The sequence below is a fragment of the Arachis duranensis genome, chromosome 1 (assembly GCF_000817695.3).
Source record: "Arachis duranensis cultivar V14167 chromosome 1, aradu.V14167.gnm2.J7QH, whole genome shotgun sequence".
Classification (NCBI taxonomy): domain Eukaryota; kingdom Viridiplantae; phylum Streptophyta; class Magnoliopsida; order Fabales; family Fabaceae; genus Arachis; species Arachis duranensis.
The window spans coordinates 4,625,090-4,648,133 of record NC_029772.3 but is presented as its reverse complement, the minus strand read 5'-3'; the positions used below and the strand labels follow the sequence as shown (position 1 = coordinate 4,648,133).

General features: G+C 29.7%; 2 protein-coding genes across 3 annotated transcripts in view; one reads left to right on the top strand and one right to left on the bottom strand.

Annotated features, from left to right (window-relative positions):
- LOC107473192 (uncharacterized) overlaps positions 1-5,439 on the top strand; it is a 10,213-nt gene extending 4,774 nt beyond the window's left edge. The window contains exons 1-3 of one of the 2 annotated variants that reach the window (XM_016092746.3): positions 3,019-3,321; positions 4,807-4,911; positions 5,240-5,439. In XM_016092746.3, coding sequence (XP_015948232.1) covers positions 3,054-3,321; positions 4,807-4,911; positions 5,240-5,277 — 411 coding nt within the window. In that variant the 5' untranslated portion in view covers positions 3,019-3,053 and the 3' untranslated portion in view covers positions 5,278-5,439. Of the gene's footprint in view, positions 1-3,018; positions 3,322-4,806; positions 4,912-5,239 lie in introns of those variants that run through there. The other variant, XM_021135321.2, reaches the window with a different exon arrangement.
- Positions 5,440-8,196: 2,757 nt separating this feature from the next.
- Positions 8,197-8,847, bottom strand: LOC107472715 (uncharacterized). Its single transcript, XM_016092237.3, has one exon. The coding sequence runs from the start codon at positions 8,845-8,847 to the stop codon at positions 8,197-8,199; it is 651 nt and encodes a 216-aa protein (XP_015947723.1).
- Between the last annotated feature and the right edge of the window lie 14,197 nt (positions 8,848-23,044).

Sequence of the window (23,044 nt, the reverse complement as noted above, 5' to 3'; positions counted from 1 at the left end):
AAATCCCCGGCATCCAAAATTTTGTTTCAAATTTTGTCACGGACTAATTGATTTTTGGTTTTGTCTGTTTTTTTCTCTTTCAATTCTAGTTAAAAAAAAAAAAAGAAAACCTTAAATAGCCTGAAAATAATATAATATAATAGAAACAAACTCAGCCTGAATGTAGATACCTTAATTCCTCAATTGTAGCACACTTAATTAAGCAACAAGCTGGTGTAAATGTAATAAGCATTAAATAGGTTTATTGTTAAAAAAGTGTAAACAATCCAAATATTTTTTATGTTAACAATTTTTTTATAAGTGTTCATTTGTCAATATTATTATTAACTTAAATTTTTAGACAAAAATAATAAGATATATAGAGGCTAACGCCCAAGAAAAGAAACCTAATTTGGTAGATATTTTCCCGGAAATTAGGAATAACCAAAATAAAGTTAATAGTTGATAAAAAAGTTTAATTATTCTGCACGTTTCTATAATTTCATCGAATTTTTAATTAGGTTTTTATACTTTTTTTTTTCAATTGGGTCTTTATAAGTTAATTTTTTTTTCAATTAAGTCCATGTGAATAACATTAAAGATAACAGAATATTCTCGATAAAAAACGAATATTCTGATAATTTAATTGTAATAGCTAGTTGAACAAACATGTATTTTTTAAAAATACCAAAAGAGCTCTTGCATCTTATCCCAAAGAAAAAAAAATCTAGCTAGCCCTCAGTTGCTCTGTGGAGATCGCGTTCACTGTCATCTCCTGTGTCGGTCCGTCGTCTTCATCCCTCTGTGGCGTCGTCTGCAGCGGACGCCTGGTGGTCGGCCATCCGTCGCCTCCTTCTCTCTGCGTTGGTCGGTTCTGCATTATTCTGTTCGGAGGTCTTCTGCGCTATTTTTCAATCCAAGCCGTCGCCGTCCCTCGCGGTGCTTCGCCTCGCCTGACGTCGCTGCGCTGCACCGCACCGCGCCGAGCCTCGCCGCGCCTGACCTCCCGTCTAGCCTCTTGTCCCCGCGCTGCTCCTCTCCTCGATCTCCCTGTACTCGATCTGTCACAAAACAGGTAACATATAACATTTGATTTTTTTTTTATTTTTTAAAACTTGATGTAACATGTTTATGCTAATTTTAATTTTCAAAAAATATGACATTGGTTGAGTACTTACTTTTTGAATTGATTTCTGGATTGTTTTGATATAGTAATTTAGGATTTACAATATGAATATTTATGTACAGAAATTTTGTTAATTGGTGAATTGACATATAAATTAATTTTTTGTTGATGATGAATTTTATTTATTGTTGATTGTTGATTGTTGATTGTTGTTGCTGTGATAATGCTGCTTTATTAGGATTCTATTTCTTTTTTTTTTAATGTAGTGATGGGGGATTCGGATTTTATCATCATGGTGGCAGATTCCAGGTATTTCTACTGAATTTGGATTTGGTTGGTGATGCGAAAACTGTTGTGAATACTCTAAATAAGGAGATTAAGGATGATCCTTTTTATTTGGCCAAAAACCACCTTGGGTGGAAGCTTATGAAAGAAGTCTAAAGATAATATGGTAAAGATGGAAGCTCAGATTGCTAAGGATGTTGTGCCATTCAATTTTTTGACACCAATAAGGATCATAAGAGATGCAATTCTTGGAGTTGGAAACCCCGCTCCGATAATGGTGTCCGAAGATGCAAACACCATGATGTAGGTAGCGCTATGTTGGTCACCCAGGACTAGGTTGGATCGATGCAAGGACTTAGGGAACCATGGGGGTTGGTCTCCATGCTTATATTATCTATTTAGTTGCTCTTCCATTGTGTTATGTGGATTAATGCCCTTATCTTTTAGTTATATTTTCATCATCATATAATGGAATGGTTTTTGTTTTAGTCTATACATTATTATTAAGTAACAACTAGAATTAAGATCTTATATGAGTGTCTTACCATGCCGGAGTGTTCTTTCACTATGAGTGTCTTGTCAGGATCTATCCAAAAGAGGTGGAACTTGTGGATTTGATACACAGACAGAATTTCATGTGCCTTTGTAAGAATGAAAATTCCACTACTCATTGCAAAGGTATCTTACAACCTCAATAATATAATTCTGCTCTTTTAGTAAAGTAATGATCATGAATTAGATTTTGTATGTTATTTTGCAGATTATAATGTTGCACAGCACAATACGAGGGCACATGTAATTGCAAGTTGTTACTGCTAATTATGTATTATTCATTAAATACTAATTGTATTATAATTCTAATAAATATATTTTTTAAAATAAATTTAGAAGATAAAATAGTCCTTTTATTTTGAAAAGAAGATAAATTCATGAAGAATTGACACCTTACTTTCATTAGTTGGTAGGAGAAAATTCAATTTTAGTATATTAAGTAGATTATTTTATATAATTATAATAAAGATATTTTCCTAAATTAGTATAATTATGCATTATTCATTAAATGTTAATTATAATATAATTATAATAAAGGTATTTTTCTAAAAATAATTTTGGAAGAGAGAATAATACTTTCTAAAAATAATGATATTTTTCTAAATTAGTATAATCATGCATTATTCATTAAATGCTAATTATAATATAATTATAATAAAGATATTTCTCTAAAAATAATTTTAAAAGAGAGAATAGTGTTTTTATTACATGAGAATAGTACTTTCTAAAAATAAAGATATTTTTTTAAATTAGTATAATTATGCATTATTATTTAAATGCTAATTATAGTATAATTATAATAAAGATATTTTTATAAAATAAACCTAGTTAGAAGAGAAAATAGTGCATTTATTTTGGCAGAAAAATAGATTCATAAAAAATCGACACTTCACTTTTATTAGTTAGGAGAAAATCGGTTTTAGTATATTATTAAGTAGATAAATAGATAAGTAGATTAAAACAATGAAATTCTTGCTGAGTAATGTCCAAGCCAACATAAAATACGCGTTTATGACACACATTAAAAATCCCTTTTTCTCCATAAATACACTCATCATTTCAAGTATCACTACCAAACACACATAAATACCAATATAACATAAACAAGAAGATGAGAGAATCGAATATGGTTGGTTCTGATGAATCCAAATCCAAATATTCCATAGTTTGTTGGTTGATCTTGATGGGAATGGTTATTGCAACAACATTTACAGCAGCAGAGGATTGTGAAATCGATCTTCGTGGGCTTCAAATAGAGTGCTTGATTTACATGCATATAGGAGAGCCTTCAACAATTATGAACCCTAATAAACGCTGCTGTGACGTCATTCAACAAGCCAACTTACCATGCTGCTGCGCTAATCTCAATCGTAAAATATGTCTGTAATCATTCTCTTCTTTTTAGTTTACTTTCTTTAATTACTCATCTTTTCTTCTCTTTTTTCTTTTTATTGAATTAACCAACTTCAGAAGTCTATGAAAAAATTTAAAATTTTTTATACACTTTTAAAGGTGGTTAATTCAATATTAAATTTTAGAGAAAAAGATAAATAGGTTCTTAATATTTTGATTCGCAGACATTCAAGTCTTCGAAAATTTAAAAATATATTTAAGTCCTTAACCTTTTCAAAACCTGGACATATCGATCCCTCATGTTTACTTGGGTCTATCGGATTTATCGAAAAAATCAAACGTGACTCCTGTTATACTGACCTGGTTGATACGGATGCATACGTGAGAGAAATTTTAAAATTTGACAAATTAGACTCAGGGATCGATATGTCCAGATTTTGAAGAGGTCAAGGATTTAAATGTATTTTTAAATTTTCAGGAACTTAAATGTCTGCAGATAAAAAAATTAGAAATCAATTTGTCCTTTTCTCATTTTAGATTTAAATTTTTTTATGAGGTTATAAAAGTGGTTGTTTCAATACTTTTAATTTTTTATTTAATTGCATATTTCTTCTTAGTTTTTGTGGTGTGCCACTGCAATTTAGTTGTGGCATCTTTTTCGTTAGATTATATAAGCTCTTCATCCACATTGAAAAAAAAAAAGAATCATTTATATATATAGGGTTTCACTATATATAGAGATAATCATCTAGTAAAATATTTGTGCTTATTATATATATAGCTTTTAAAATAGTAAATAATTAAGTCGACTAATTTAATTTTGTTGATTTGAAAATATATGAGTGACTTACTGACTTTTGTTCATGGTAATTAAATTAAAGGAGCACATAATTATCTGTTTTAATTTCTTTGCTTTCTGAGTGTTGATAACCCGCTAACAAAAATTGTCTTTCACCTAACTGACAATAACTTATCTCTTAAAAAGAAATCTCAAAAACACAAGTGAAAATGTATATAATGATGACTCTGTGATTTTTTCACAAAAAAAAAAGAAAATTGTGATTAAAATAAATTACTCATCAAATTTAACTAATTAATAAGTTACTTTTTTGAATATTTTATACGGAAAGGGTCAAGATTATTATTGTTGCAAAATCAACGGTTGATGATAGCTTACTAATTCCAAAGGTTTTTCTTTACATAATAATTGATATTATTTCGTAAATAATTAATAGGTAAAAACTCACGTGCAATTATATTTATGTGAAGTTGATTGCTGACAACTGTTAGATAGTAATTTAATCAAACATATCAAATTATTTATCGATTCTCAACTATTAATTTCACGTGACGACACCTGAATATGAGTCTTCATCTAATTAATAATTGATAATTATTGTGTGTGTGTGGAGATGGTTTAATATGTTTATTTTCTGTGTATTAAAAGAATCACATTATTTTCGTTATAGTTTTAATTTGTTAGCATTATATATATATATATATATATACAGCTTACCCGCCTGGGTCTACAATAGAAGATTTGCTTGATTGGAGGAAAGTGTTGCACGTCTTGAACTTTTGTGGCAAACCTCTTGCTGTTGGTACCAAGTGTGGAAGTGAGTTAACGTTACTCATAATTTTTTAATAAAATTTATTTTATATATATACTAAAAATTAATTATTAAATTAGTCATTATGTATATATTAAAAATAATATATATTTATACATATTGATCACAAATTCTTTTAACTACTAAATAATCAATCATCAAAAAATCTTTTATGAGATGTTAATATGTATTTTTATATGTGGTGATTAATTAACAATTGATTTTAGTATATACATAATATAATTATTTTATATATAATAATTAATAACTCAACCTTATATTATTTTCATTTTATATATTAAGTGATTTCTAAAATATTACAACTTTTTTCCAGGTTTCACTGTTCCACCAGGTCCACCGCCAAAAAAGTAATGGTTGAAGATGGCGTGGCTAGCTATAAAGTGTATGTTCCTTCATTCTAGGAAGAGATACATAAAGAGTTTCAAGGTTATGTATTGTGTTTGATAATAATAAAGTGTTTATTAGTTCTGAAATATATTCCGTTATTTGAAGATTTAGAAATAAAAAAAAAAGCAATGCTACAAGTGAGTATAATTTATTGTTTTTTATTAATAGTTAACCAACAATATTTAAAAGTGTTAGTTAAAAGTATAAGATTGAATTGTTAAACTAAAAGTATTGGATTGTTAGCCAAAAATATTGTCCAATATAAATTAATTGAAATATTTAGTAATTAAAAAAAATTAATCAAAAATACTCTTATTTAATATTCATTAATTATTATAACAATTAAATATGAATGCTCAGTCTTCAAAGTTTTCTTAATAAAAAATACTAATAATGAATTTCAACAGAGTTAAGTCAAGTTAATTTGTCTTAACAGTAATGGCATATGCACATCATCAATCCCAACATTTGCAAGCTTGAAGGCAGCATTCTACTGTATTTGTTGAATGTAATAATTTGTAAAGAATGTAAAGTTAATTAATAGATATATATATTATCGATAGAAAAAGTACATAGTACCAACATATTATCAATTAATTTATTATCAATAATAATTAATTATTATATTTTAAACATATATATAAAGAGACATATCTAAAAAATATATTTATAAAAATATTTCTATTAAATACAGTTATAAAAAAAGTATTTTTATTAGACACATTCACAAAAATATTTTTATTAAACACAATTATAAATAAGAATTGGCAGAAATTAACAGAAATACTGTTAGTAACATAGCAGGACCATTATCGATATTGTAATTGGAGATTAGCTTGGATAAACACCTCAATCTTAAAGAGCCTGATGACATAGATGTGCTCTGTAGAGCAGATTGTATGGATGCATGCATTCGGAAATAAATTCTCTTAATTATTTTTTTAATTAAAAAATAGTGTAATTTTTAATTTTTTTAATATTTTTTAAATATTTTTTTATATTTTAAGTAGAATATCATTTTCAAAAGAAGGAGAGCAAGATATCAAAGTAGCAACATTTTAAAATTTGAAAAAATCCAATCCTTCTTCATTTTCAATATTACAAAAAAAGGAAGCTTGATTATCTTATTCTTAAACGGGACTTGATATATAAGATTCAACAGACTATAAACTACAATTAGAAGATTAGTATTAACTTGATTCAAAGAACAACTAAGTATGTAGCTAATCATGCATATGGCTAGAACGGCAAATTCTTACATAACCCAAGCCAATTAATTTGGCTTCGTCTTTTTTTTTTCTTTCAATTCTAGTTATAAAAAAAATAAAAAAAAAACCTTAAATAGCCTGAAAATAATATAATATATAATAGAAACAAACTCAGCCTGAATGAAGTAGATATAATTCCTCAATTGTAGCACACTTAATTAATAAGCAACAAGCTGGTGTAAATGTAATAAGCATTAAATAGGTTTATTGTTAAACAAGTGTAAACAATCCAAATATTTTTTATGTTAACAATTTTTTTTACAAGTGTTCATTTGTCAATATTGTTATTAATGATAAAATTGTGAAAGAATAAAAAAAGAAGAGATAAAGAATATTATACTTTGTATTTCTTAATTGATTGAATTGAATTGAATTGAAGTGTAAACTATGAAGGTAAAACTAAGTATATATAGAGTATTGGCCTATAAAAGATAAAAGTAAATAAAGATAAGATAAAGATAAAGATAAGATAAGATAAGATAAAGACTAAAATTGTAATTAAATTTATGTATTCTTTTGGGCTGAATTTGTGGGTCACGAGACTTCTTTATTGTTGTCATGGGCTAAGGTGGAAGAGTAGTTTAATACGCATCCGCAAGCGGTGGACGGAAGATGTCAATAATCCACAGCTTGGATAAGTTCCGATGAAATTGTTGAGCGTCTGACGTGGTGACGCGGAAGAAGATGTGTGCGGCGGAGCTTGAGCTGCCGACGGCAAAAATATAAAAGAAGATACTGTGTTTGAGCAGTGATCTTCAAAAAATTGTGTGCGGCGGAGCTTGAGCTGTCAGCGACAAAAATATAAAAGGAGATGTCGTACTTGAGCAGATCTTCAAAAAAAAAGAAAAAATAAGCGCGTAGAGCGCAATAAGATTGATATTTAAAGGGCGCGTATGGCACAATAAGAGTGGTCTCGCATAGAGCGCAATAAAAGAGGGCGCGTAGAGCGCAATAAAAGTACAGATGGAACTGCTAAAATAGAGTGCAGATTGAACTGTTGAAATAGAATGCAGACATGACTGCTGAAACAGAATGCAAACGGAACTGTCGGAAGAAGGTGCAGATGGAACTGTTGGAAGAAGGCGCAGACAGGCCATAGTGACTATTTCATGAATGATTGTTGTTTCTTGTTATAACAGGGTAACCAAGATTAATGTTGAATTTTTACTTTGATGGATGTAATAGAGATTGGTTGGATTCTGAGATAAATTGGAAGATTGATTATTGTGGAAAAAGGTTGAAAAAGAAGTAGGGTGATTTTTCACCGGAAAGATGATAGCTTATGTATTCTCTTCAAGGAGGATACCAAAACTCTGATATCATGATAATAAATTAAATAAAAATAAAAGTGGTTTTTTAAAAATAAAAAACATGATTAATTAAAAATTAAAATAATAAAATATTAGATTTAAAGATTGAATGAAGGACAATATTTAAAGGATGGGTAGCATTTTTCTTGAGGGTGGTATCGAGGGTGGTGAGATAACACTCGCAGGTGGAATCCCAACTATTTCCACAGTTGTAACAGAACAAATGTCCGCACCTGCAACGGATTTTATCACACGTGAAACGTTTTTTTCTCAACAAAGAACCTGCAGTTTGGGCACCTCATCCACTAGTTCCTGGTCGCTACCTCCATCACTACTCTATATTTATTATCTATCCTCCCAAATTCCTCGCACGTGCTCCCATGATGCCAAACTGTCTCGCACGAGACGCAGATCTGCCTATTACAGCTAGGGCATTCTGATTCCGTCGGTGAATCATCGTCGACGATCATAAGGGCAGAGCAGTCCTTGAAGGGACAATATATGAATCTCTCGCTCTCGTTCTCAACAACAGCAGCTTCACACAATAACTTATCCCACCGATCGAAAATCATCTTTGGCAGAACCTCGCGGCAACCGTCGAGTTCCAAGAAACCACCACAGCGGGGTACCGGACACTGGATATTAATCACGTTGTCGTCAAGCTTAGAACCAACGTAATTCACCACGCAATCCGTACAATATGAGTGGCTGCAACCGGTTATAGAGAAATTTTCCGCTTCGATTTTAGTGTCAATGCAGATTTCGCACACGAACGAGGAAATTGAGGGTGATTCGCCTCTCCCCTCCTCTTTGTTGATCTTCCTTTGTTCTATGGCAACGTTGCTGTTCTCGTGATTCTCTACGTCGTTAGAATTCATGTGTGACGGTGGTGATAGTGATGGTGACAGCCAAAGAGAGTAGTAGTGTCTCAAGAAAATCTCTTTGATCGTCCTCATATTTTGCAAAAATTTCTAGGGTTTGAAGACGAGGGAGAAGGAGAAATACCATGATAAAATTGTGAAAGAATAAAAAAAGAAAAGAATGCGAATTTTTATTGATTGTTGATTGATTGTTTATGTATCCTTTTTAAGGAAGATACCAAGACTCTGATACCATGATAAAATTGTGAAAGAATAAGAAAAGAAGAGATGAAGAATATCATACTTTGTATTTTTTGATTGATTGAATTGAATTGAATTAAAGTGTAAACTATGAAGGTAAAACTAAATATATATAGAGTATTGACCTATGAAAGATAAAAGCAAATAAAGATAAGATAAGATAAAGACTAAAATTGTAATTGAATTTATGTATTCTGTTGGGCTAAATTTGTGGATCATGAGACTTCTTTATTGTTATCATGAATTAAGGTGGAAGAGTAATTTAATAATTAACTTATATTTTTAGACAAAAATAGTCAGATATATATATAGAATCGGGGCTAACGCCCAAGAAAAAAAACCTAATTTGGTAGACATTTTCCCGGAAATTAGGAATAACCAAAATAAAGTTAGTAGTTGATAAAATTTCAAGTGGGCTAGTTTTTCTGTTTTTGGTCTCGTCTAAGTGGGCTGGCTAAACCACCACTATTTTTTAAAGGCCACTTAAAGCCAACCAAAATTAATAGAAAAAAAAAATACCAAAACCAGAGAGCTAGCAAATAATAGTAGAGGCCACATACCCAAAAAAATAAAAAATAAATATAATAGATCAGTGACCAAAAACTATCATTAGATTAGATCATTGGTTCTGCAGTTGAATCGGTGGGTTATTAGTAGAATGGTTTAAATTAAATTAATGGATTAAATTTATAAAAAATCTAAATTTAACTTATTTTATGTAATATATTTATTAAAAGATACTACATAAAATAAAGTACAAGCTAGTTTAGGATGCGTTTAAAAGTGAGACTAAAACTGAGAGATAGATATTAGGAGATAAAGATTGAGAGATAAAGACTAAATTAAGTTTTTATATTATATTTGGTGTAAAATGTGAACTGAGTTATGTCTCAATATCATATTTATTAGTTTAAAATAAATATCGAGATTAAAAGATGCACGGTAAGTCGGGTACCGGACGGTTTAGGTTGGTACTTCGGTTGATGAGAGGGGGAATCGCCTGGTTCCGGGTTGCTAGGTTGGAGGAGGTGTAGCCGACGTCCCGAGCTCTTCGTGTGGAAAGGGAGGGTGTCACCTGTAAAGACACTCCGACGCTCTAGTCAGTCAAGTGTGCAGGCGAAAAGTGAGAGAATGGTATGTGACGTACTTTGGGGGAGGGGTAGGACTCTCGTCATATATACCGTGTCAGAAGTGGGTCTCGCAAGGACAGACCCACCTTCCTCAAAGCTTCCTCATACAGCTGTAGTGGAGAACTGTCAAGGATGCGTGTTCGAGTCGGTGGTTGAGCTGCTCACACCCGACCACTCGGGTCGGGTGGTCTATGGGTCGGGTCGGCCCGCAGACTGTTTAGGCCAGGGCGTAACAAAAGATAAATTTAAAATTTAAAATAACTAAAAATTTATATTCTAAAACTAAAATTTTAATTTTTAATCATCAAATACAATAATATTCAATCTCAGTCTCTCATCTCAGTCTAAATCCTAAAAAACAAGGACAGCCTTAATAATTGCTAGCTAACCAAGGTTTTCTAGCTTAGTGAGATAACTAGCAATCAATCATTAGGTTAGTTTCCAACCTATCCAGTAAGTACATTTTATTAAATATAGTACATAAGATAGGATAAATTAAATTATAATTTTATACAGAACTTTTTTTAAATATGTATTATATAAATAAAATTAAATTATATTTTTATATATTTAAATAACATGCATCAATTCTTCATGCACTCTAAATTGTAATTATGCTTTTTTATAATTTTATATATTTATTCAATTTCACCAAGTCAACTAATTGAGTGACTCGATATTTTAATCACATCAATTACTAGTTGATTCTAATAACTATGGCGGTCGAGAATGTAGCTTAGTTATTTATCACTTGGTTCTTTAACTAGGACTAGGAGATCGATAGTTTGAATTTTAATTTGGACATAAAACATATCTCGTGGCCAAAATATTTTGATATTTTGTGAATATTCTTAGAATATATACTAATTTTTTTATAATTTTTTTGTTGGTTGTAAACATACTTATTAGTTGGTTACTTTTCTTAAATGGACTATATTTATATGTTGATTACGTACAAAATTGTTATAAATTTTGCTAGGGAGTTAATAGAGTATTTATACAATAGAGCAATGCTAGGGGGCCAGTAACTTTTGTAATTGATAGTCATCAAATAGCCATTAATGATGATTTAATGGTGTGAGATTGATGTGAAATTTCATCTAATGGCTCACCTTTCTCTGCTGGTTACATGCTGGCCAAAATTCAATAAAATTGCTGGCCCCCTAGACTTTTCATATATGATGTGTACAATGAGCTATTTATTTGGTCTAATATGAGTTAAAAAATGAACATTTAGAGTAAAATACTACTAATTTCTCAAACACAATACACTCATACTATCCAGAATAACCATTTGAGTATCAGGGATAATAAACATCTGATATCCTACGAAATCGAACATCCATATACTTCCATTATACATATTGTATAGATACTTCATTGGCTCCCTATACTTTCTCAATTGTTATAGATGAATTTGGACCAAATACTTGGTACAAAATTATACGTTCAATTATTAACTTTCTTATTTTCCTTTTCCTCTTTTCTGAAAGAGGAATTGCTTCAACCTTCTCCAAACTTTTAAAAGTATTAATTTGTCTATGCCAATGTATAATGATCTTTTTCATCAGTTTTTTGGCCTCTTATTAGTTATTTCCCCTTCAATAAGACCCTATAGTGTATCCTCTACTCAAACAATAGATTCAAACCAAAACCAATTATAATCATGACAAAGTGTAATATAAGGAATTAAGGAAACAGGAAAAATTTTAAAAAAAATCATTAATTTACAATTAGCTAGAAAAGTTCATGCACCTTAATCGGATATATATGAAATTTTTATTTAAATCTTATTAGCTTAATTATTATGGTAATGACCTAGCTGCTAGTGTGGGAATCTTGATGAGTAGGTGAGTATATATATATATATGATGTGTCTAAAACCTAAAGTATATACTCCACTAAAGCATTCTTTTTTCTAAATAAGTAGGGAATGGGGAATCTACTGAGTACTACTATGTATGACCAACTTGCTTTGCTTTAGAAATACATATAACACACCTTGTTTAATATTGAAAGCGGCTATACTATGGTCTATGGCACTTATTTCTACAAAATTTGATATCTTTAATTTTTCATTCTTCATATGAGTTCGTGCATTATATGCTCTTTTACTCAATCATAAAAGCACAAAAGATCATAATTATGGATGGTATATCTACATATATATATATATATGATGCGTCTTAAGGACTAAGATGATTGGATTTGTTTCTTAATAAATAAATAAATCACCTTGTTCTTTTATTCTATTGTTTTAGAATCGACTTACATCGATCGAATGTATAATTCACTTATTTATTTAAATAAGTGTTAGAGTTTTGATATTGGCTAACCAGTGACAGATCTTTAAATAAAATTCATATTTACAACGAATTAATTTTTCACCTGTTAAATTAAAAAATATCGTAGACAATCCAAAAAAAAATTACTAGATCATTAGGTAATATAATTACTTACTACTGAATAGTGACTACTATATATAGTTTATATCAAAAAATTAAGACAGACTTAATTGTTAATCTTCATAAATCAATTTTTGATATTTTCAAGCTAAAAATTTGATGATTTTTTTTAATGTTTCTTGTAAAAAAAATGAAAAGCAAATTAAAGTCGATTTTGGTCCCAAAATTTAAAAATCTCTGGTTTTATTAATTTACCTCTATTATTATATTATATGCAATTTCTTGCCATCATGTTAACATTTAACAAAGACAAATTATTTATTCCAAGAATCAAAACTAAAGATTTAAAAATTTGACAAAAATAATCCGTAGGAAATAAAATGAAAAATCACAAAATTTCACAAAGAGGAAAAAAAAACTTATTTAACCCTAAAACATGTACTAAGTTATTATAGATTATTAAAATTTAATGTTATGGGCGTGGTTTTATTCAAGCAATAATTTTGTGAGATTCTTCTATGATTTGAGGGTAGAAGAGTAGCAGTTAATAATAAAGTTAAGCTCTAAATTTAATGCTACTTCAGTCTAAAGTTCTTATGCATGTAAACTACTTTGCTTTTGTAAAAACATTTGTATCTGAAGAAAAAGGTTTCTATAAAAGTTGGCACAATCTTTTTGAGTGATTCTTTAGCCTAGCTAGGTCTAAAATAAAATGATACATATACACCCCATGGATTCTTCATGTCTTCTTCTTTTACTTTTTGTTTATTATCTTTTCCTTTAAATGCAAATTAAAAGTATATATAGATCCTATCTTTAGTGGTAATCTCGTATGAGGTGAATGAATAACCCTAAGAATATACATGCAAATTCCTAATCTCCATCCACGTGCACACATGATTTGGTATCATAACATTCGTTATTACATGGATCTTTTGATATGCTTACTACAATTCATTTCATGAATTTAGAGAATATAAAATAAGAAGACACCACATCCAACTCAAAAATCTTAAAATAATAAATTAATGGGTTTTTTATTTTATAAACTTCTCACTCTTTCTTATTTTCTTTGATGTGGGACTAACTTTATATACTCATTATACTTACAACATTAACAAAAATTTATTGACAACTAAATCATCAGTAAACGTCGATAATATCCGACACTAAAATCTTTACGGCCACGACAACAATGACTCAAAATTAAAAATTAGTACGCAATTAAAAATCTACTTAAAATAAATAGTTTGAAACAACGAGATTCTTTCCAAAGTAATCAAACATTTGCAACAGATATAATCAAATGTTTTAATGTATTCAAACTCATACAAAATAATATATCATAACAAGACACAAAAAATCTCCAACATATTCAATTTTCTTATAATTAAGTAAATAAAAATCGATCATCACATGAATTGTGAAGAAAAAGAAATAACAGTTCCCATCCTCTAAATACTAAATTTTAAATTATGAACTCTAAATTGTTGGTATTATAGCCGGTATCACCTCTCTCTTTGAGAATCAACAATTATTAATATTAGATGCATAAGTAAAAAGATCAATTTTCTTGGACATATAAATTAATTAAAAATTAATTCACATTCGACATCCTGAAATCTTTGATCGATCTAGTTATAATATTGTGATCTTAATCTCTGATTAAGTCTTTAAAGAAATGAAAAGAACTTTATCGATCTGGTGAACAAACTAATACTTTAATTTCTGCTACAATAAGTTGAATACTATACTTTAATTAGTAGAAAACTTTCTACTACTATACAGACACGCTACTTTTTATACGTGTATATATATGTATCTTTTGGCTAACATCAAATTGATTGTCCCAAAGACTGCAAAATGAAAATGTAATACTTGAAGTGTTGAATTGAACCATATATGCAAAAAGGGTGTATCTATATGTGTACTTTGCCAAGCCACTTCAGTACACTGTCCTGTTTCTCACACTTTATGGATTCTGACCCTCTTTGCTCTCAAAGTCTGTGACTAACTAAACATATGCATTGAGGCTGTAGTAACGAAGATTTAGTATGTGTTGTTATGTCTAGTTATGGAGTTATGGTATATTTTTTATGGATATGAAAATAGTTTTTTTTTTAAATTAGAATTTGTAAATTAGAGATTCAATTTTATCTAAGATACAAAACTTAGAGTCTAATTTGTGGCATTGTGAAGATAATGAACAAATCGAAAGATCAGTTTTGTTTGAAATACAAAATTTAATATTTGATTTGCACTTTTAAATTTTTTTTAATGCTAAAATATAAATCTGAGAATTAGATTTGTATGTTTAAAAAAAATAAAATAAAAAAATTCAAATCTAATGCTCAAATTTGTATATTTAAAAAATTATAAATTATAAATTTGATCTTTAAATTTATGTTCTTCACATAAAAAAATATAAAGTTTTTACATTGTTTAAAAACACTTTTAAAAGCCTAACACCAAAATTAAAAAGTGATACATTGAAACTTAGATGATTATCCAAAAATTGCAATAAATAATAAAAAAATTATCTTGATTTTTTATTTTTTTATAATCTAATATACTTAAATATAAAGATAATAAATTCGGTCACTGTAATTAGACTTTATTATAAATTTCTTGGCATATTTTTTATAGGGCTTTATTATCTCTTTTTTCTTTGAGCTTAGGTTATGCATGATGAAATCGAAAAATTTGATAAAGTAATTGTTCTGGTCTAGTTTAACAAGGTCCGGAGGTTTATTTTGCAAACTGCCAATCCAACGGGAATTTGACCATGTGAATCAAAAATGATTCACGCGTCACACTACTTTCTAAAAAAGATCTGAATAGTTGGCAGAAGCTTTCAGACGGATAAGTCTAAATAAAAAGGTTTATCCGAGTACAAAGTATAAAAAAGAAGAGACCTATCCCTTCTCAAAGTACGTCATTTTTTACTCTCTTAATTAGTCGTTTCGTAATTTAGACACTTATTTTAACATCAAAGTATTTTTGCATGTGGTCCCACCTGTCGATCCATCGCTGCTTGTGGTAGCACTCTTCCTCGCGAAGCTCGCGTCCACCTCCAAATACCTCAACTCCCAAGTTGCTCATGACAAACTGCCCAACCGACCTCAAACCCGACAAACAACCGAACAGTAATAATATAAAAAATTAGTCACTCTTAAATTAAGATAATAAAACATATATTTTATAAAAATTATAAAATCAATAATAATTATCTCTTCTTCATTTTATTATTTTATCAATTTTTTTACTTTAAAATATCTAAATTTATTACGAAATAATTCATCATATCTATATAGATCTATTATGCATCTTTAAATCTAGCATTGGGTGGAATTAACGTTTTAAGTAGCAAGTTTAAATTATAACAATAAATTTTGCAAGGAACCTTTCTAGGAAAAAGGATGTTAATAAATATGACGAGGAAATTGAGTTAATTTGATACATGGTTATATCGATTATTTAATTAACATAATGTATATAATTAGCAACAGAGATCAATTAAAATTTAAAAGTTGATTTGGTAAATCTTTCAGTTTTTAGATTTTTGAAATATAAGTTTTTAAAGATATACCACATATTTAGTAAATCAAACAAAAAATATTTTTAATGAGTCCAAATAATAATAATAATAATAATTGTATTTGGTATGTAAGACAACTTTTAAAATTTAAAATGGCTATAGACTATGTTTGTTTATAAATACAAGATACTAAGATATTGACATAAAAATATAAAATTGTGTTTGTTAAATAAGATATAGGCAGAAATATTTTTGAGATATTGAATCAGTGTATTTTATATTTTTTTTGTTAGAAATGACACAAAAATACTGAACAGAAACACAATTTATTTATTGTCACTATCAATTATTCATAATTATATTTTTTTACCATTTTATTATTTTAAAATTTTATGTGAAAAAAATAAATTAAATTTTTAATTATTTATTGTATCTTATATTCAGTTTATTACTAAATAAAAAATATAACTTTTGTATTTTTATTTTTTATCTATCTTGTCCTTAAATCCAAACACAATCATATATACATAAATGTAAAAAAATCAAATATTTATTATATTATATTATGTTAGACTTTTAATTTTGATAAATATAAATAAATTTTATGCTTTCAAAATCACCCTCTAATTTAGCTTTTAAAAAATACATACATAATTACATGATTTTTTTATTTAAAGCCTAATTTTAATAGGTTCAACAAGCGTTACACTTTAGGAAGATAACAAGGGTCTGAATCTCACAGAACTTGGACAATTATACCTTATTATTGGATTAACATAAAATAGATTTTAATCTTTAATTTCTAGATATAAATTAATTTTGAAAAAAATATATTATGAAATTGGTTTGATGTTTGTTTTGGGGTTATTCGAAATTGAGTTGCTTTTGGACCTAGAAATAAGGTCTAGACACCTTCTGAGGCAGTGTCCCATTTGTGTTGGAGTTGAGGTGCCGCCGTCCGAATTTTTTGTGAAGAAGTAAAGAATGGTACTTACAAGAGACTTTGATACTTAACAATAAAATTAACAATTTCACTAAGTAAACAATTAGATATTTAAATAGAACTCTCGGTGTATGAAAAGCACATAATTTTCTTTTAAAAATGTGGGTGTCATCAGCATTATTGTTAATTATGATTTGTGACCTATCATTAACTGTTGCAAAAGAAATGACTAAAATTACCAAACCCTTCTTAATTAGTACCTTCGAAAAAAAAAATAGACTAGTGGAAGATAAGGAAGCAATGGAGGAAAATAAATAAATAAATAAAGCATAGAGTCAATAAGTCAACATATATAGTGATACCTATATATTCTGGATTTGATGGGATTTGACTCCTCTAATTTCAACAAACATTAGAAAAACCTTTTCACAAACCCTTTAATTTGTTTATAAGTGTGCAAAAGAAAAGGATTAACAAAATGCTAATAACAATCACTGATATATATTATTATTATTAATAATAAGTATGCATCGTTAGAATATAATATGGCGCATAGGATTCTACTTTTATTCGATTCCGTCTTCTATGCCGTCAACAGCTCAATCTGCATAAAAATCAATTTTAGTTTGCTTTTTTCTTTTTTTAATTCAAATATATATGAATTTTTGTAATCAGCTTTGTATTTGATTTTCTTTTGTGACAAAGTATTTTTTTATATAATTTAAAATCTTTTAATTGATTTATAGTCATCTAAGTAGTTAGTTCTAAATAATTTTTAACGCATCATTAGGTCACTATTATTTATAGAAGCCACTTAATTAAATCAATTATTTAGATGGTTAAAAAATAATTAAAAATGTTCAAAAAGGACATTTACTCAAAATTATTTAAGGAAAAAATTTATTATTAGACAATTTTGATGTAAACTCCCTAGAATTATAGATAGTTTTTTCAGTTTTTCAAAATATTATTTTTAAATTTATATTTTAATTTTCATATAATCCAAAAGTTGTAAATATAATTTTTGAAATAATAATCCAATTTAATTAATAAAATTTAAAGCAATTGTTTAAATTTAGGTTTAATTACTCCGTTGGTTCCTATAGTTTTGTGAAATTTTCAATTAGGTCTCTATACTTGTTTTTCTTTAATTGGGTCCATGCACCAATTTTTTTTTCAATTAGATCCTCTTAGCAGTAATCAGCTTAATTTTATAGGGGCCAAATTAAAAAAAAAATAGTACAGGAACCCAAATAAAAAAAAATATAAGGATCCAATTAAAAAAATTTGGTGCAAGAACTCAATTAAAAGGAAAAAAAGTATAAAGACCTAATTAAAAATTTTGTGAAACTATAGAGACCAATAGAGTAATTAAATCTTAAATTTATTATAAAATGTGATTATTGACATTTTAATTTCTTATCACAAAGTAGAAGAGGAAGTGGGATGATATTGGACAAAAAACACAAGAGGACGAAAGCATGACTTGAGCAGCCGATTGAAAACAAATTAAAAGATTTATATATAATATTCCAAGAGTCCAAAACACATGTGCTCAAATGCTCATAACTTCTTGATACAAATTGAATGAATAATTATTTGAGTGTGGTCAAAGTCTTTTTGATTAGTACGAATCTATCTATTCAAGAGAAAATTTTTGTACAATGATAAAAATAACAAATAAAAAATATTAAAACATCTAAAAAATATTAAAATTAGCCACTCGTAAAAAAATGCATATCGACCAAAAAAAAAAGTCAAAGTGATACAAATGAAAAAACTAGCACATGTCAAAAAGAATTAGATATCAATACCAATATCCTCTTAAAGACCAAGATTGAGGTACAATAATGCTATGAGATCGATCAGTAGAAGAAGATAAGAGATAGAAACTGTGCTAACTAAAATGAGCTTCCACACAAAGCAAAGAGAGTAGTGGGCAAATATTTAAGGGACGTTACAAGCAATAGGTGTTTGGAAAACATGGATGGATCATTTGTATTCAAAAACTTACCGGTTTCATTAGGGAATTAACTAAAAAGTATAATCAATTAGAGCCAACTAGTTGAAGAACATGCTTGTTATTACTTAAAAAATATAATATTCAATACCGTTAGATTTAGCATTATAAAATAGTGGCAAATTTATCGATAGTAACAACGTCGAATTCATAAGGTTAAGTAATTACTATCGATTTTGATTTCCGACGATAAATTCGCTGGTAATATTTGGAGAGAAACAAAAATAAATTGGCGTATTTTTAGGGTCGGATTTACCGTTAGAAAAATTCGACAGTAAACTCACTTAATAAAACGTTATGTTTTGGTGACTTGCAATGGTTTACTATCAGATTTTTTCGATAATAAATCCAACCCTAAAGGGCCGTAAAAATTCAAAACGCGAACCTTCTTTCCCTTCATTCGGATTTCACTCTCTCTCTTACTCATTCGTTTCCACTCCCCAACACCACCATCTGTCGCCGCCGAAATCACCACCAACACAGACCCCTCTCCGTCACCGTCAACCCACCACTGAGACTCTTCCTTTTTTCTTCGTCTCCTTTTTCTCTCGTTGCCATTTCAGCGTTAATCTTCTCTTTTCTTGGATCCATTGCGCTGCACCACAGAGCCACCATTGGCAAGCCATCAAGCCACCATTATCCCTACCATCATCGCGCAACCGCTACCCATCTTTGCCATGACTCCATCCTTCAGCACAGCAGAACAGGGAATCCCTTGTCCCAGTCTCCCAATGAGTTCCCTAGCCTTCGGCGATCGACGTCCGTGGTTTTTCGCTTCGGTAATAACATAGTGCAGTTGCAACCCCTCTTTTCCTTCTCCTCTGTTTCATCTGTTGTCCTGCATCACTGGTCGTAATCATAGTCGTGATCATGGTAGAGGGAGGGTTTCTTCTGATGATCCTGAGAAATCTGGATCCTCTCCCTCTATTCTGACTACCCCGATGATGTCACAGGTTGTGGTTTTATCGGACCCACTATTCATCATGGTCCCTAACCCCAATTACATTCATCTGTCTACGGTGATGACGCCACTTCCATCCACTTAGCAGCCCAATGCCACGCTGATGTCGCCTCCAGCGACGGATACTGCATTTTTCCGGAATTCTCTCACGAAAATGAGCCAGTTAATGCGCCTCAACCACCTCCCATCATACGATTGACGATTTGGCCTTATGGCAAAATGAGGTAAGTATCACTTTAAATCTTCTATATGCTGAAAGTGTCTGGCTATTGATTCTAGTTTAGTGGATTTAAGATTGTAGGTTTGAACTGATGAAAGTTATTGATATATCGTGATTATTGATTCTTGATAGTTGAATCTAGTTTTAGTGGATTTAGGATTGTATGTTTGAATTGCTGAAAGTGTTTCATATTTCCTTATTATTAAATTGTTGAAAGTGTCTGACTACTGATTCTAGTTTAGTGGATTTATGGATGTTGATTCTTGATTATTGCCTGTTGTTCATTTATGTTGACATTCGGTGTTATTTAAGTTAATTGTTGACATTCATCCAAGTATACCAGATTACCAGCAGCTCAGCGATCTTCATGAAGACTAAGGTCAGGCTAGTATGTAGTTTCTTTAATGTTGTTATTAACTCAATTATATTCTTTTACATATATATCATTGCTGGTTATCCTAATCATATTATTTCAATGCAACATGTGTAGCTGAAGTCGTTGGATCACAATGCAACATTGGCGGAGACATTCAAGTACACCCACACTTTGAAGGAGAACAAAAATAGATTTGTTGATCAGCGGTCTCAGGATCATTATGTGAGTAAACATCTGATCTTGTGATATAAATTAGAGATTAACTGTATAGCTGTCGTAGTAATCATTATAACATGTGTTACACAAGAGTCCTACATGTAGAGACTAGAGGCCGCGACTCAGCAATATCAGCAAAGTAGGAAGGACACTGATGACTCTGCTACTTCAGTCATCGATCCCGATGCGGTTTGGCGCGAGACCGTCTCAGTGTCGTACATAAATTGCGTATACGGGTTAGGGTCATTTTTTGCCAGCAGTCTCCGCACTTCCACAATGAGACCATCGTCCGTCTCTGCAACCAGTCAAGCCGTTGACCCCGAGGAAGGCATTGATTTGAGGCCGCATGTGCAGGAGCTTACCCACGACCTTCACCAGCAGATTCAGAAGCTGACCAGTTATCAGGAGAGGTATCAGAAAATCCTCGCACGCGTGATGGATCCAGATGATCTCAGGCTAGGGTGGAGGGAGCAACTGGAGCAGTTTCAACAGATTGAGGCTCAGATGGATGTGTACCAGACTCAGACGTGCGCCACTGGCATCATCCCTGCTAGTGGCACACAAATACCACCGCCTTCTGCGCCGCCATAGTAGGACACGGGAACGACGACGATGACTACCTGGATCTTTAGTGATTAGGGCTTCATTTTATTGTTTCCTTGTATTTATTTGATATATTAGACTTTTAATTTATTTGAACATTTGATATTTAATATTACATAATTGGTTTCTATTATTTATAAATTGACTATTAATTATGCGAAAAATACATTTAAATAAAAAAATTAAAATTAAAAAAATTGTGCCACAATTCAAAAAAAAATTGACGTTACCGTCAGATTTATCGAGAGAATAATTCGACGGTAATAGTGCGGAAAACAACATATTGTGGCACCAACATTACCGTCGAAAAAATCTGTCAATAACCAAATGATTTTTCGGATAGGTAATCTGTCGCAGAATCCAACAGTAATTACCGTAGGACGAAAAAAATCTGACAATAACTCTTTACTAGCGAGATTAATACCGTCTGATTTTTTTCGATGATAATTTAATTACCATTGGATTTTATTCGTCTTTTCGATAGTAAATTCGATAGTACTCAACATTTTTTTTAGTGTATAGGAAAGAAACCTTCTACTACCCTAATTTTTCGAACTTTAAAACTAAAAATAAAAAGAGTTAACTTGAGTTGGTTTATGTTATAGTTGGCTCCCTAATTTTTTTTAAAATCTAATTATAAATAGAAAACAAATAAATGCTACAAAACATGTTAATTTCTTATTTTTTTTTAAAAAATCCCATTTGTGATCAGATATTTATAGAATCTATTGTGATGATGAATCATTTTTTTTTTCATCATATAATCTCTTATATTTAGAATAAATTCTCGTGTAAGAATTTCGTGTAATTTGTATTGTGTGTACACCTTTATCATGATAAAAAATTTTACATGAAAATTAAGATCCATTCCTCTCCTAAATGTAAGGGGGGAAGTAGCATTAAGTAGCAAACAATATAATGATGAGAGTTGAAAAAGAAAATATTATTTGCCCTTGATTGGTGACATGCAAAATATAATCCAATCCAAAGCGCGTTTGTCCATTAATTACTATCATGAGGGATGCCTTGAATTGAAGTCCTTCAAATTAAACGCTATCTTATTAAATGTATATGGGGACATGCCCAAAATAAGGTGTGTCATAATAGTTGACAAGACAGAGCAAGTAAGTTATTATGATTGCTATGTAAATGAAACATAAAGTTAAATTATGACTATTAGGGTAATTATAATAAGTTCGTTGCTGTTAAATACAAAAAGTTGATATAAACATGCAAGTCTAATAAGCTTTAATTTCTACTTTATGTGTGAAGGATTCTGTTCATGACCAACCTAGGATTCTATGAAAAGGTTTGGCATTTAATCAAATATAATAAGTATAACGTCGTGTCTCATCTATACATAATATAAGTGAATTTAGATACTCTAATAAATAATAAAAAAATTAATAAAATGATAGAGTGATCAAATATTTAATTGTTATTGAGTTTATATATTCTATAAAATATGTGTCTTATTATTTTAATTTAAAAATAATTAATTTTTATATTTTATTATTTTATTAATTTTTTTACTTTAAAAGATTTAATTCAATATAAGTAGATCATGGAATTGGAACATCCTTACCTCTCTCCACCTTTTAAAGAAAAATTGTGCATACC

Bases quoted from the DNA above. Each gene is read 5' to 3' on its own strand.
- LOC107472715 (XM_016092237.3), bottom strand. From the start codon at position 8,847: ATGAGGACGATCAAAGAGATTTTCTTGAGACACTACTACTCTCTTTGG.